The sequence below is a fragment of the Solea solea genome, chromosome 4 (genome assembly GCF_958295425.1).
Source record: "Solea solea chromosome 4, fSolSol10.1, whole genome shotgun sequence".
Classification (NCBI taxonomy): Eukaryota; Metazoa; Chordata; class Actinopteri; order Pleuronectiformes; family Soleidae; genus Solea; species Solea solea.
The window spans coordinates 24,833,608-24,849,475 of record NC_081137.1 but is presented as its reverse complement, the minus strand read 5'-3'; the positions used below and the strand labels follow the sequence as shown (position 1 = coordinate 24,849,475).

Here is a 15,868-nt window from a genome sequence, read left to right as displayed (position 1 = left end):
GCAGCAGGATGGAGGAGGAAAGTCCTTCTGATACTGAGACTGCATCTGTGCTGCGTCTGGTTCAAGAGACACTGCTGTCTGTCCTCTTTCACCGTCTGTCCTGCTGTCCCTGCTGTCCCTGCTGTCCCTGCTGCGGCTGCTGCTGCTGCTGCTGCTGCTGCTGCTTGGATGACGACAGTGAGACTCCTGCAGTGTGTTCTCAGTTATATGATTTCCTGGAGCTTTGTTCACAAATGTGATTTAAAAAAAAAAAGAAATATCACATTTTTATCTGAAGAGACATTTGAAATGATATTTAAAAAAATACCCTAGTGTGTGATTGTTGACGTTATGATTCAGTGTTTACCTCAGCTCTACTTTATTAATCTTAATACGAATAATCACTTCAACACAATTATTATGACTGTTGTTAATTCACAGTCCATATTCTGCAGCTGCTGCAATTATGTAATCAGACAATCTCATCTACAGTTCATCACGTCGACGTGCTGACACGAGCATCAGAACAGGCAGGAAACAGAGAGTGATTCAAATCACTCTGTGTGTGACCGTTGTTTCACAAACGGCTGATCTGATGTGATTTTAGTCCAGAAAGAGAAAATACACAGTGAGCAGTAAATGTCAGAGGTCAGAGGTCAGAGGTCAGAGAAGGACAAACATTTATAGATGCACAAGTTTAACGCTGTGGTGTTTGGTTACAGCAGCAGACGACCACACCTGCACCGACTGTGTGGCCGGTGAGTGTTCGCCTACAACAGCAGCTGGCCTTGAATGTTACATTTTAATAATATTTTATAATCTGACTATAATGACACACACACAGTACACACTGTTAAAGTGAAGTCTCCGCCCTGACGCGTTCACAGATTAGAGATTACGTGACTTTTGTCTCCAGACTGAGATAAAGCTGCAAACCTTTGCCTCTGACTTGTTGTGGGACGACTTTAAAGCAGAAGGCCTCGCGGGACGTGGTCTCCATTTTAGCCGGAGTGTCCGGGTACAGGAGAAACCCTGAAAACAAAGTACGTCGTGAAACCACACAAAATATTTGTGTTGATAAAACTGAATATTAAAGTACTACTGTGATAAATATCAGTGCAAACTTAAGTCACCAAAACCTTTTCCCTTCATTTTCAGCTGTGTCATTGTGAGGAGGCAAAAATGTGTTTTTAACATAATATTTTGGAGACTTTAATTCCAGTTAACTCACAGTGACCCTGAACACGAATGATCTCTGTATACAGTGTATTTGTATTCAGGCTGCTTTTGTTTGTCCATTAAGATTGAATTTGCAGGAATTGTGATCATTGTTATTTGGAACTAGACTGATGTTATTGCTTAAATGGTGGTATTTGAATAAACCTTTACCTGCCACGGTCGGCGGCTCCCCTCTGTACGGTCGACCACGCAGAAATAAATCATGGCAGCGTGGAGGTTGATGGTTTACAGTGAACATTTCCTCTGTGTTCCTGTGTCACTGAGCACATTCAAACATCAGTCGCAGCAGGAAGTTTGAAAAACATCCATAAATATGTGAGAGGAGAGTAACTGTGTGCGCTGCTTACCTTTCATGTGCGTGGGCTGCACTTTGTCTACATCTCTCTGCTCCGTGTGTTTTGTGCATCAGAGCTACTGGAAACCTGTTTGCTGCAGTTGTCATGGCGACCTATTCTTCTGCAGTGACTGACAGATACAGTAGCTAGCGACTGAGACAATGGAGGAGCTGGACCAGCGACAGAGAGCTGACACTTTAACAGTTGAACAGTTTTAAGAGGTCATGTGGAGAAGCTCTGTTTCAGTGACTCAAGTACGAGCAGTTGAACAATTCTGATGATTATAAACGAGATAAATGTGATAAACTGTGTTTAGTGACACACACACAGAGGAGGAACCGTGTCTATTCAGTGGTTTCAATGCTCTGCTCTTACTGCTGGACTCAGTGTCTGAGTCTGGGGATAAAACCACGGCCAGATCATTTACTCTATGACATCATTTCAATCTGATGTGTGACAGTTGTTTCTGAGAATGACTGTGACACAGTGAGTGACAGCGGCAGTCAGATAAAACAAAACACACAGAACACTCGTTCATTATTTGTGCCTTTTAATATTATGACAACACGTTAAACACACCTCTTACAAATACTATAAACGTGCATTTTTATAAAGTAAACTTTATAAGTACATGATTTCATTACTCTGTGATGTGACTGATTCAGTCTTACAGAGTTGTAACTTGAATATTTTTTACTAATATTTACGAATATTTACTCTACAGCCATCCTATGAATACATATTTTGAATGAATACAAACTTATATATTGTATAACTGTTGTGTTTTTGCTATAATTGTGTAATAATAATATAATTATTATTATTTACAGTGCAGATTATGCAAATTGTTATTGATAATAAGAATAATATAAATAATGTCAATAATTATTATTATTATTGATATTAGTTATATTATTATTATTGTTATTATAATAAGGTTGATGATTATTTGGCTAACTGATTTTAGCTCGCGCCAGCAGGAGTCTCCCGTTCCCATAGTAACAGAAGTCTTCAGGGTTTTTTTTTAATGTGGACTCAGTTAGCGCGAGAGCTTCGTCCAAACCTCAGCGACGCGTGGACTTTTACTTTTAGACTAAATCTCTTCAACACACTCGAAGCTACTTTGCTTTATTTATCATATTTGTACTTTCATTTAAAAACGGGCGCGCGCGTGTGTGCGCGTGCATATGTATGTGTAGCCTAGCCAAAACTCTCCCTGTGTGTGTGTGTGAGAGACAGAGAGTCCCAGTGTCCGGAAGTTGTGAGGGACAAAAGTGAGAAAGGCGTGAAAAGAAAAGAAGGAGCTGCATGAAACTTGATGTTTTAAACAGGAGAGAAGATTCGTCGTTATTCGTCACCGTGTACCGCGCGCGTGTGTGTGTGTACCGTGTACTGTGTACCGTGTACTGTGTACCGTGTACCGTGTATTAATTCATCGATGGGTCTGCCGACGCTGGAGTTCAGTGATTCTTTCCTGGACAGTCCTGAGTTCAGAGACAGACTTCAGTGTCATGAGATCGAGCTGGAGCGAACCAACAGGTTCATCAAAGACCTGATTAAAGATGGAAACATGCTCATATCTGCACTCACGAGTAAGTACTCTTGTGTTCTACTACACAGGAACCAGTACTCTTGTGTTCTAGTACACAGGAACAAGTACTCTTGTGTTCTACTACACAGGAACAAGTACTCTTGTGTTTTATTACAGTGCTGTTGTGTTTTAGTACAGTACTGTTGTGTTTTATTACAGTGCTGTTGTGTTTTAGTACAGTACTGTTGTGTTTTATTACAGTACTGTTGTGTTTTATTACAGTGCTGTTGTGTTTCAGTACACAGGAACAAGTACTCTTGTGTTTTAGTACACAGGAACAAGTACTCTTGTGTTTCATTACAGTGCTGTTGTGTTTTAGTACAGTACTGTTGTGTTTTATTACAGTACTGTTGTGTTTTATTACAGTGCTGTTGTGTTTTAGTACACAGGAACAAGTACTCTTGTGTTTTATTACAGTGCTGTTGTGTTTTAGTACAGTACTGTTGTGTTTTATTACAGTGCTGTTGTGTTTCAGTACACAGGAACAAGTACTCTTGTGTTTTATTTCAGTGCTGTTGTGTTTTAGTACACAGGAAGAAGTACTGTTGTGTTTTATTACAGTACTGTTGTGTTTTATTACCGTACTGTTGTGTTTATTACAGTACTGTTGTGTTTTATTACAGTGCTGTTGTGTTTTAGTACACAGGAAGAAGTACTCTTGTGTTTTAGCACACAGGAAGAAGTACTCTTGTGTTTTATTACAGTGCTGTTGTGTTTTATTACAGTGCTGTTGTGTTTTAGTACACAGGAAGAAGTACTGTTGTGTTTTATTACAGTACTGTTGTGTTTTATTACAGTGCTGTTGTGTTTTAGTACACAGGAACAAGTACTCTTGTGTTTTATTACAGTGCTGTTGTGTTTTAGTACACAGGAAGAAGTACTGTTGTGTTTTATTACAGTACTGTTGTGTTTTATTACCGTACTGTTGTGTTTATTACAGTACTGTTGTGTTTTATTACAGTGCTGTTGTGTTTTAGTACACAGGAAGAAGTACTCTTGTGTTTTAGCACACAGGAAGAAGTACTCTTGTGTTTTATTACAGTGCTGTTGTGTTTTAGTACAGTGCTGTTGTGTTTTAGTACACAGGAAGAAGTATTGTTGTGTTTTATTACAGTACTCTTGTGTTTTATTACAGTACTGTTGTGTTTTATTTCAGTACTCTTGTGTTTTAGTACACAGGAAGAAGTACTGTTTTGTTTTATTACAGTACTGTTGTGTTTTATTACAGTGTTGTTGTGTTTTAGTACACAGGAAGAAGTACTGTTATGTTTTATTACAGTACTGTTGTGTTTTATTACAGTGCTGTTGTGTTTTAGTACACTGGAAGAAGTACTCTTGTGTTTTAGTACACAGGAAGAAGTACTCTTGTGTTTTAGTACACAGGAAGAAGTACTATTGTGTGTTATTACTTAGAGAGTAAAAGTACTTTAAAGTCATACTTCGTCTTTATGACTTTAGATGATACATTGTAACATCACTATTTGATCTGCTGTGATTGTCGTGATCAGATCATAGGACATTATGATAATCATAATGTCTTATGATTATTAGAAGACATTATGATAATCATAATGTCTTATGATTATTAGAAGACATGGATGAACTCCAGATTTATTTGGTACAACAAAAAACAATAAAACGTTGCATAACTGTTGTTATTATGGTCTGGTGACTCAGGTCATGTGACTTTTATAGCACCAGCAGCTAGATTTGTTTTGCAGACATTCACAGTGAAAACATTTATTATAAGAAGGTTAAAAGGACAGAGACACAGAGAGACACTGCTGCTGCTGCTGTTACTGCTGCTGCTGCTGCTGCTGTTGTTACTGCTGCTGCTGCTAGTATTACTGCTGCTGCTGTTACTGCTGCTGCTAGAATTACTGCTGCTGCTGTTGTTATTACTGCTGCTGCTAGTATTACTACTGTTGTTGTTACTGCTGCTGCTAGTATTACTGCTGCTGCGGTTACTGCTGCTGCTAGTATTACTACTGTTGTTGCTGCTGCTGCTGCTACTGCTGCTGCTGCTGTTATTACTGCTGTTGGCATCTGAATCACCAACATATAAAATCATTGCCCTGACAGAGTGACAGAGAATGTGTTTCCACCATGTTCATCTCTTATCTGTTGGATTTACTGCAACACTGTCATAAAATAAATCAAACACAAGCTCAAACTCTTTATTATCCCAGTCCCCAGTCTTTAACCGCCCATGCTGCTCTCTGCTTACTTTACATATAAACATAAAAACACAATAAAATATAAAACTTTATTTTGTGAATATGCACCATTGTTATCTCTGATGCCACATCATGGTCATTTTATTTATTTAGTCTGAATATAATACATCTTACATCACCTTTAGTAGATCCTGGCAAATACAGAAGCATTGATAAGTAAAGTTACAGCAATTAAACTCATTTGTTACTCAATGGTATGTTAATGATGTGAGTGTGTGAGGCAGAGACGACAGAGTTATGATGCAGCAGAGAGAGAAAGATAGCGTTGTTTACATCAAACCTTGACATTGCACCGTCGTAGCGTCACAAGCTTCTCGTGCACAAAGATGAAATGATATTTATTCAAATGAAATCCTCTGTGTGTGTTTGTGTCAGGTCTGTCTCTTGCTGTTCAGCGCTTCTCTCAGTCTCTGCAGGAGTTTCAGTTTGAATGCATCGGAGAAGCAGAGACGGACGATGAAGTCAATATAGGTGAGAGAAAAGTGGGCGGAGTAACTGCTCTAACACGTGAGGTCAATCTTTCCACGTTTGACTGTGAATGCCTTGTTTTACAGCTCAGTCATTAAAGGAGTTCTCACAGCTCCTGAGCACCATGGAGGAGGAGAGGAAACGACTGGTGAGACGTGATGTTGTGTGCTGTTTCTGTCTCCCCTCTCCAATATGATGTCCATACATCAAATAGATTGTTCTTACTCCGGACATGCTGCTCTGATTGAAACTCAAGTTTCCTCTATTCTCTCTCTTCCTCTCTGATCTTCACTGAGCTGCAGCTGATTCAGCTCAGACACAAGTTTGACTTTCCCAGCAAACCTTTGCTGCTGTTAATCTGCTTTCTCCACAACTCTGATTCACACATTTGCACTAAAGAAAACACTTGTGTGTCCATAGTGATGTGGGAAAGAAGGTCTGTGACTCACAGACCCACAGACTCCTTGATCCAGAGACTCAGAGATTCAGAGACCCAGAGATTCAGAGACTCAGACACTCAGAGACCCAGAGACTCAGAGACTCAGAGACCCAGAGACCCAGAGACTCACAGACCCAGAGACTCACAGACTCCATTAAGAGAGGCCTTTGTGTGGGAGAGGCTGAGGTCTTTGTGTAGCCTAACCTGACTTACATAACTGTGCATGGTGTGTGTGCGTGCTTGCATGGTCTGGTCTGGTTACTGGGGAACCATGTGGAACCTATTCTGCCAATTCCCCTGTGAGACTGAGCACAGTCCTGACTGCCTGGGAAAGTCCATAAAAGGGTCCTGTGTTTGTCTGTTCCTCTCTCTCTCTCTCTCTCTGTCTCTTTCTCTGTCTCTCTCCCTCTGTGTGTGTGTGTGTGTCTCTCTCTCTCTCTCTCCTCTGATCGGTCTAATAATACCATCGTTATTATGTTTAAGGGTAATTCCAGCAAACATGCTCCTTACCATTACAGAGAGTTCTCTTAGTTTTCAGGTTCACGGTTTTATTGTAACACACTTAAAAAGAAAATTGCACAAAGAAAGCAAAGCTTTGTTTGGTCACTGGTGCAGAAGGAAACTCGAGTACAAGTGAGGTCATGAGGCAGGGGAGGTTTTTAATTCAAAAAACACAAGTAAAACACAGTAAAACACAAGTAAAACACAGTAAAACACAGTAAAATACAAGTGAAACACAGTAAAATACAAGTCAAGCACAGTAAAACACAAGTAAAAAACAAGTAAAATTCAGTAAAGCACAAGTAAAACACAGTAAAACACAGTAAAATACAGTAAAATACAAGTAAATCACAGTAAAAAACAGTAAAATACAAGTAAAACACAAGTAAAACACAGTAAAACACAAGTAAAACACATTAAAATACAAGTAAAACACAGTAAAATACAAGTAAAATATAAGTAAAACACAGTAAAACACAAGTCAAACACAGTAAAATACAAGTAAAACACAAGTAAAACACAAGTAAAACAAAGTAAAACACAAGTAAAATACAAGTAAAACACAGTAAAACACAAGTAAAATACAAGTAAAACACAGTAAAGTACAAGTAAAACACAAGTAAAACAGTAAAATACAAGTAAAATACAAGTAAAACACAAGTAAAACACAGTAAAAAACTAGTAAAACACAAGTAAAACTGTAAAATACAAGTAAAACAAAGTAAAACACAAGTAAAACACAAGTAAAATACAAGTAAAACACAAGTAAAATTCAGTAAAACACAGACTGAAGAGGACACAGAAATACATTCATTATCATTAATGATAATGTCTTTATATTTTTGAATCTCTGACACACACTGAGATTGTTGTTGTTTCCTTTAATAAAACAGTAAATCTAACCTGTGAATGAACAGTGACTGAGGAGTCGTCTTATCTGTTAAGTATTTGCTTAATCTTAATCTATCTTTTCAGATCCAGAACGCGGACGACGTCCTGATCTCGCCGCTCGAAAGGTTTCGTAAAGAACAGATTGGAGCTGTGAAGGTAAATCTGTTTAAAGTGTTTCATGTGATGCTGAAACAGAATGTTGTTAGTTCTGTGATCAGAGTCAGTGCTTCAGATAAACCAGACCTCACAGTCCAGTGTCAGTAGCAAGGTCATGGGAACGGACGCTGGGAGACAGTTGAACTCAGTGAGGCAACATAAACACAAAGTCAGTGTGGTGTCTGGTTTCTGCAGCTGTCTTAAATCCTCTTCTTTCGTCTCTTTTTAGACGCAAATAGAGCCACAGTTTGTGTCATGTGGTCGACGCCATTTAAAAAGTACAACTGGACGCATCTTGAACTAATCATGAAAGTGAAATCGCTTCCTGTTTCTGTGTGCTCGTCGCTGCGACTCGTCAGCCTGAGAATGTGGCACGAGTGTGTGTGTGTGTGTGTGTGTGTGTGTGTGTGTGTGTGTGTGTGCGTGTGTGTGTGTGTGTGAGTGAGCGAGCTGTGCAACCTCACACTGGCTAACACCCAGGCCCGGGTGGACATTTGCAGCTGTTTTGGAAGTGAGATGTTGTCACAAATCTTTAGATTATTTATGGTCTCACTGCTCCTCGCTGCAGAGTTTTATTCCAAAATCCTGAAAACAATTAGACACAGGATGCTGTGATGTCACGTTAGCTCAGAGTCTCACGGGAAAGCAGTGGCAGTCTTTGGGCTCAAACTAAATAATCTTGACATCTGTCGAACGGATTGGCATCAAATTTGGTGCCAAAAAAGCTGTGGTTTCCACTGCACGGATGGTGTGATTGTGACGAGTCCTGATGTTCCCGCTCTCTGGTTCCACCATGTGGTCTGAGTCTGTGATTATCTGAATGTTCTGGTTTAAGACCAAACACATGGTGAACATAGTTAATAACCAGCCTCGTCTCGTTGGATTGCTTTACTCGAGCTGTCGTCCCTCTGCCGTCTGGGATGTAAAGACATAAATCCGTGTGAATGTCGTCGACACTTGTTTAGCTGTTCTAAAAACACGTTTACTGTCATAGAATAAACATTTATAGAAAGTAAAGTGTACAAAACATTATTTTATTCTCGTGAAACATTGAACATTCCACATGTATCGTACACCAGAGTAGATTTAAAGAGGTTTATTTGATGTCATTGTTGCTCGTGTCTTCTTCAGGAGGGAAAGAAGCAGTTTGACAAGGAGACAGAAAGATATTACTCAATCCTGGAGAAACATCTCAGCCTCTCCTCCAAAAAGAAGGAGTCACAGCTGCACGAGGTAAACTCTCCATCACCCTACACAACAAATACAGGCCTGGCTCCTCCCACATGTGTGACAGACAGTGTGATGGTTTTGTTTCAGGCTGACTCACAGATGAGTAAAGACAGACAGGTGTTCTACGACGCATCGCTGCAGTACGTCTTCAAGATCCAAGAAGTGCAGGAGAGGAAGAAGTTTGAATTTGTAGAACCGGTGAGTACATGTACACACACACATGCAGTACATGTACACACACACATGCACTACATGTACACACACACATGCACTACATGTACACACACATGCACTACATGTACACACACACATGCGGTACATTTACACACACACACACACATGCAGTACATGTACACACACATGCAGTACATGTACACACACATGCACTACATGTACACACACATGCACTACATGTACACACACACATGCAGTACATGTACACACACAGATGCAGTATATGTACACACACAGATGCAGTGCATGTACACACACATGCACTACATGTACACACACACATGCAGTACATGTAAACACACAGATGCAGTACATGTACACACACACATGCAGTACATGTACACACACATGCAGTACATGTACACACACACACATGCGTACCGTTGGGTTTCATTAGACTCTGAAAACAGTTTTCCTGTCATTTCCTCCTCTGCTCCTCAGCTGCTGGCTTTCCTGCAGGGTTTGTTTACCTTCTACCACGAGGGCTACGAGCTGGCCACAGAGTTTGAACCATACAAGCAGCAGCTTCAGTTCAACCTGCAGAATGTAAGTGTATGTGTGTGTGTGTGTGTGTGTTTACTCAGTAAACTCCCTCTCATCGCTCTTCTTCTGATTTCACACACCTGATGCCGGTCAGAGGCTCAGTGAATAACTGCACGTCCTGAAAAACACATTCAGTTGTTGTTGAGTTTGTTCTTTATCTCTGAAAATGAACCTGTAGTTTGCCTTTGCTCTGTGTTGCACTAGTTGTGGTAACATGTTGCTGACTTTGATAATGATTTTTGATGCTCGTGTTTGTCGTTAAGGCTCGCAACAACTTTGAAAGTACGCGAGCTGAGGTTGAGCGTCTGATGAAGAGGATTCGATCGGCAGAAGAAGACTTCAAAGCCCCGAGCTGCTTCACCATGGAGGGATATCTGTATATACAGGAGAAACGTGAGCTCACTGATGTCACTTTACCTCATTTATACCATCAAGCAAATCAAACCCCATCATTATTATTCTTATTCTTACAGGTCCACTGGGCAGCGTGTGGACGCGTTACTACTGTACGTATGAGAAAAGCTCCAAGATGTTCACCATGAGTAACACAGAAGTGAGACAGGCCAGCAGACAGGTGAGCATCACTGACCTCACTGACCTCACTGACCTCACTGACCTCACTGACCTTCAATGACCTTCACTGACCTCACTGACCTTCACTGACCTTCACTGACCTCACTGACCTTCACTGTGCTTCACCGACCTCAATGATCTTCACTGATCTCACTGTGCTTCACTGACCTCAATGACCTTCACTGATCTCACTGACCTCACTGACCTCACTGACCTTCACTGTGCTTCATCATCACACAGAACGGCCTTGTGAACACAGCTCCTGACATGTTCAGACTGCGCTCGTGTGTCAGAAGAAAGACTGATTCCATCGACAAGCGATTCTGCTTCGACATCGAGGTGGTGGAGAGGTGAGAGAGGGCAAGAGGGGGAGAGAGAGAGAGGGAGAGAGGGAGAGAGAGGCTGTGGACAAACATGAACCTAAATCATGTGACTTTTTTCTGCAGACACGGTGTCATCACTCTACAAGCTCAGTCTGAGGCAAACAGGCGGCTGTGGATGGAGGCGATGGATGGAAAGGAACCTGTATGAATGCAGACACAATACACTTCTAATAACACAATACACACAATACACTTCTAATAACACAATACACTTCTAATAACACAATACACACAATACACTTCTAATAACACAATACACTTCTAATAACACAATACACTTCTAATAACACAATACACACAATACACTTCTAATAACACAATACACTTCTAATCACACAATACACACAATACACTTCTAATAACACAATACACTTCTAATAACACAATACACACAATACACTTCTAATAACACAATACACTTCTAATCACACAATACACTTCTAATAACACAATACACTTCTAATAACACAATACACACAATACACTTCTAATAACACAATACACTTCTAATAACACAATACACACAATACACTTCTAATAACACAATACACTTCTAATCACACAATACACTTCTAATAACACAATACACTTCTAATAACACAATACACTTCTAATAACACAATACACTTCTAATAACACAATACACACAATACACTTCTAATCACACAATACACCTCTAATAACACAACAATAATGATAGCGTTGTTTTTAATGAAACATTGTTTCATGACAGAGACCTGAAAACTGTCGTGTGCATTTTAATTTAAACAAAGTCAAACTGTTGATGCTGATGAAGCTCAGCTCAGTGTTTACATGTCGAGACAAACGGACACTGAAGAAAACAATGTGATCGAGTATTTTGACGGATAAACACTGAATACACCGACAAATGCAGGTCTGATAGTATTGCTTGACAAACTGACACCTGAGTTCATGACGAGTGAACACAAGCAGAGTCATAACTTTTAAAACACTGCAGCTTGAATATAATTCTTCTTTCTTTTACAGATCTACACTCTTCCTTCTTTACTGAGCAGAAAGGAGGAGAGTAAGTCCAAGTCTTTACTGTTTTATTCCTTCAATAAAAAACAACCTGAAGTTTGTGTGTTTTCTTCTTTCACAGCATTTCTTAATGAAGCTGGTTTCACCTTCGTAAAGAAGTGCATTGAGCTGGTGGAGAACAGAGGTTTTTCTTCTCTGCTCTTTATCACCAATATATTATATTAACATATAAAACTATTATACAGAGTTTATCAAGTCGTGTGTGTGTGTGTGTGTGTGTGTGTGTTTTAGGCCTCACCACGCTGGGACTTTACAGGACGGGAGGAGTGAACTCTAAAGTGCAGCGGCTGATGACGAGCGTGTTTGGTAAGAAGTTTGATTTAGAACTAACAAACATTTAAATACAAACACATCACCATCATCATCATCATCATCACCATCATCATCATCACCATCACCTCTCCACCGTCCTGCAGCGTCCACAGCTCCTGCTGACGTCCAGCTGGACGCGGACGCCTGGGACAACAAGACCATCACCAGTGGACTGAAGAATTATTTCAGGTAGTACACACAGACACACACAGACACACACAGACACACACAGACACACAGATGAAGTCATGATTTCTCCTGTGATCGCAGGTGTCTGGCAGAACCAGTGCTGACCTACAGACTTCACAAAGAGTTCATCAAAGCTGCGAGTAAGAACAGAATCACAGAATCACAGAATCAGTGCTGATTATGGGATGGATTCACTGCCTCGTGTTACATTAGACACACACACACACAGAAGCATAACCAGCTCTTTGTTTGTCAGGATACGACGAGCACAAGCACAGAGTGAGAGCCGTTCACGCGCTGGTTCACAAACTGCCAGAGAAAAACCGAGCGATGTTGGACGTCCTCAGCCGTCACCTCCTCCAGTACGTCCACATGAAAACTCTGAAGGATTTGAAGACGGAAGAAGCAACAAAATCTTAAATCAGTGATGAAACGTGTGTGTGTGTGTGTGTGTGCGCACAGAGTTTCCTCTCACAGTGAGCAGAACCTGATGACCGTGTCAAACCTCGCCATGATCTTTGGTCCCACACTGATGAGGTCACAGGAAGAGACGGTGGCCGCCATGATGAACATCAAGTTCCAGAACATCGTGGTGGAAATTATTATTGAAAACCACGACAAGGTACAGTCCACCTCAAACACGCACACACACACACACACACAGACAGACACGCACACACACGGCTGACCTCTGCTGTGTGTGTGTGTGTGCGTGTTGACGTCAGATCTTCAGTGAAGCTCCGGACGCGTCGCTGCCGTTACCTCAGGCTCCGTCGTCACGAGCGACTCCTCGCAGGAGCAAAGCCATCTGTCTGTCCTCAGGGAAGAGGAAAGCTCGTCTGTATCCTCCGGCTCTGTGCCTCGCCGACAACGACAGTGAGTCTGTCACACACACACACACACACACACACACAGAGTGTGCTTCATGTCGACATGTTTGTGCGTTCACACGCGTCCACGTCATGAAAGTGCAAGAACAACTCGATATACAGTAAATACAGAGCATTTATACATCACAGACATAAAGACAGGTGTTTGATGTTGTCATAGTAACAGAGTGTGATTTTCCCTCCTGCAGGCGACACATTCAGTAGCAGCCCAAGCACAACTCCAATGGGCAGCCGCGAGTCTCTGTCCTCTCACTCGTCAGAGAAGAACGGATTGTCTCAAACGTCTCCTCCATCGTCTCCTGCTGCTGAGCCCAGCTCACCCTCCACAGCTCCTGCTTTTCCTCCTGCAGCCTCCTCCTCCTCCTCCTCCTGCTCCCACTCTGTGAAGGAGAAGGATCAGAAACAGCGAGCAGACGTTTCTGCCTCTCCTCGTCTCAATCCTTCCTCTTCCTCCGTGTCCTCCGTGTCCTCTGTGTCCTCTTTACGCAAAGAAAACTCCACTGCCTCCTTATTGTCGGTTGAAGAGCCAAGATCTCCGTCCAGAGCGTCCACGTCCACCACCTCTACCCAGCATGCATCAGTGGGGCAGGCGTCGTCTCTCAGGAGCGTTCAGTCCAGCGGTGTCTCCACAGTCACAGACTCCACCTCGCCCTCGCGGCAGCGCAGGCCTTACAGGAGCGCCTCCTCCTCCTCGTCCTCCTCCTCTTCATTGTTTCCGTACCAGATCTCCACGTCGTCCTCGCTCACCTCCCTTCACATCTCTGAGGGTTTGTTCTCTCACAGTCTCACTTTCACGTCTCTGATGATGTTCAGTTGTGATTGATCCTGTTTCCTCCCAGATTACCGGAGTTGTCATGGATCGGTTCAGAGTCTGATGTCTCTGGATCCCCACGCACACACACACACACACACACGCAAAGCTTCACACGTGCGCCGTGGCTCTGACGTGACTGCCAAACACTCAGCAGCCACAAGCAATGGATACCAGAGACCTGGATCAGTGTGAGTGTGTCGCACACAGAGAAACTGATTGTTCACAGAGACACAAACTTCACACTTACTTCCTGTGTGTTACAGATTATCGGTGACTGGAGCGCAGAGGGAGAGTTCAGTCTTCTCCTCAGCGTTAGACATTTGCTCCTCAGGACGGTTTGTGTCTTTGTGTCTTTGTGTCTTTGTTTCAAAAGTGTCCTGACACACAAATCAGTGATTTTAATCCATGATTTTCTGTCTCTTTTTAGTGAGGCAAAGGCTCTTTATTCATGTGAGGCAGAGCACAGCCATGAGCTCAGCTTTCCACAGGGGGCGCTGTTCACAAATGGTAAGAAAAACATTCACATCATTCATTTCCTCAAGACTCTTTTGTCCCAATTTTAAAGTTCAGCTTTACTTTTGAAATGAACAGATCTGATTCTCTGTGTGTGTGTCTGTCTGTGTGTGTGTGTCTGTGTGTGTCTGTGTGTGTCTGTGTCTGTGTCTGTCTGTCTGTGTGTGTGTGTCTGTAGTTTACCCGTCTGTGGAGCCCGGCTGGCTTCAGGCCACGTACAGCGGTAAAACCGGCCTCGTACCTGAAAACTACATCAGCTACTGATGACATCATCAGCTACACCTGATGACATCATCAGCTACACCTGATGACATCATCAGCTACACCTGATGACATCATGATGAGAGTGAGGATCAGACGTAGATGTTAGGATGTAACTTGTATAACATTAACTCAGTGCTGCTGATCATAGACGTAATATATTTAACCTGTGATTGAACAGTTAGTACGTCAGACACTGTGATGATCCTGTGATGATCATGTGATGATCCTGTGATTATCATGTGATGATCCTGTGATGATCATGTGATGATCCTGTGATTATCATGTGATGATCCTGTGATTATCATGTGATGATCATGTGATGATCCTGTGATTATCATGGGATTATCATGTGATGATCCTGTGATGATCATGTGATGATCCTGTGATGATCCTGTGATTATCATGTGATTATCATGTGATGATCATGTGATGATCCTGTGATTATCATGTGATTATCATGTGATTATCCTGTGATGATCATGTGATGATCCTGTGATTATCATGTGATGATCCTGTGATTATCATGTGATTATCATGTGATGATCATGTGATGATCCTGTGATTATCATGGGATTATCATGTGATGATCCTGTGATGATCATGTGATGATCCTGTGATGATCATGTGATGATCCTGTGATTATCATGTGATGATCCTGTGATGATCCTGTGATTATCATGTGATTATCATGTGATGATCATGTGATGATCCTGTGATTATCATGTGATTATCCTGTGATGATCATGTGATTATCCTGTGATGATCATGTGATTATCATGTGATGATCATGTGATGATCCTGTGATGATCAAGTGATTATCATGTGACGATCATGTGATGATCTTAACCATGTCATGTGTTATTAAGCTCCTCTTTAGTGTCTTATGTTCTGACACGCGTGTGTTCGGTCCATGTGAACATACATGTGTGTGTACACGTGACTCATGTGAACAGTGATCGTTTATGTGTGTAATGAGCAGTTTCAACATCACTGCCTTGTTTTCTGAATAAAAGACTATTTTCTTA

The 15,868-nt window shown here is 41.5% G+C and overlaps 1 protein-coding gene and 1 long non-coding RNA gene across 2 annotated transcripts; one reads left to right on the top strand and one right to left on the bottom strand.

Moving 5' to 3' along the window:
* Positions 1–140: 140 nt before the first annotated feature.
* On the bottom strand, positions 141–2,153 carry LOC131458371 (uncharacterized). The gene is made up of 3 exons (XR_009240083.1): positions 1,369–2,153; positions 916–1,011; positions 141–221 (listed from the first exon to the last, which is right to left on the bottom strand). It is a non-coding gene; the product is annotated as an uncharacterized LOC131458371 (long non-coding RNA).
* A 442-nt stretch (positions 2,154–2,595) lies between these two features.
* arhgap42a (Rho GTPase activating protein 42a) lies at positions 2,596–15,868 on the top strand. Its single transcript, XM_058627529.1, has 24 exons — positions 2,596–3,145; positions 5,757–5,852; positions 5,936–5,997; positions 7,765–7,836; positions 8,968–9,069; positions 9,154–9,264; positions 9,742–9,846; positions 10,107–10,236; positions 10,317–10,417; positions 10,657–10,766; positions 10,863–10,941; positions 11,808–11,847; positions 11,923–11,985; positions 12,093–12,167; positions 12,278–12,362; positions 12,444–12,502; positions 12,619–12,724; positions 12,825–12,984; positions 13,088–13,238; positions 13,441–14,019; positions 14,092–14,254; positions 14,330–14,401; positions 14,494–14,573; positions 14,758–15,868. Exons 1-24 carry the CDS (start codon positions 2,992–2,994, stop codon positions 14,841–14,843), a joined length of 2,841 nt encoding a protein of 946 aa, XP_058483512.1. The 5' UTR covers positions 2,596–2,991; the 3' UTR covers positions 14,844–15,868.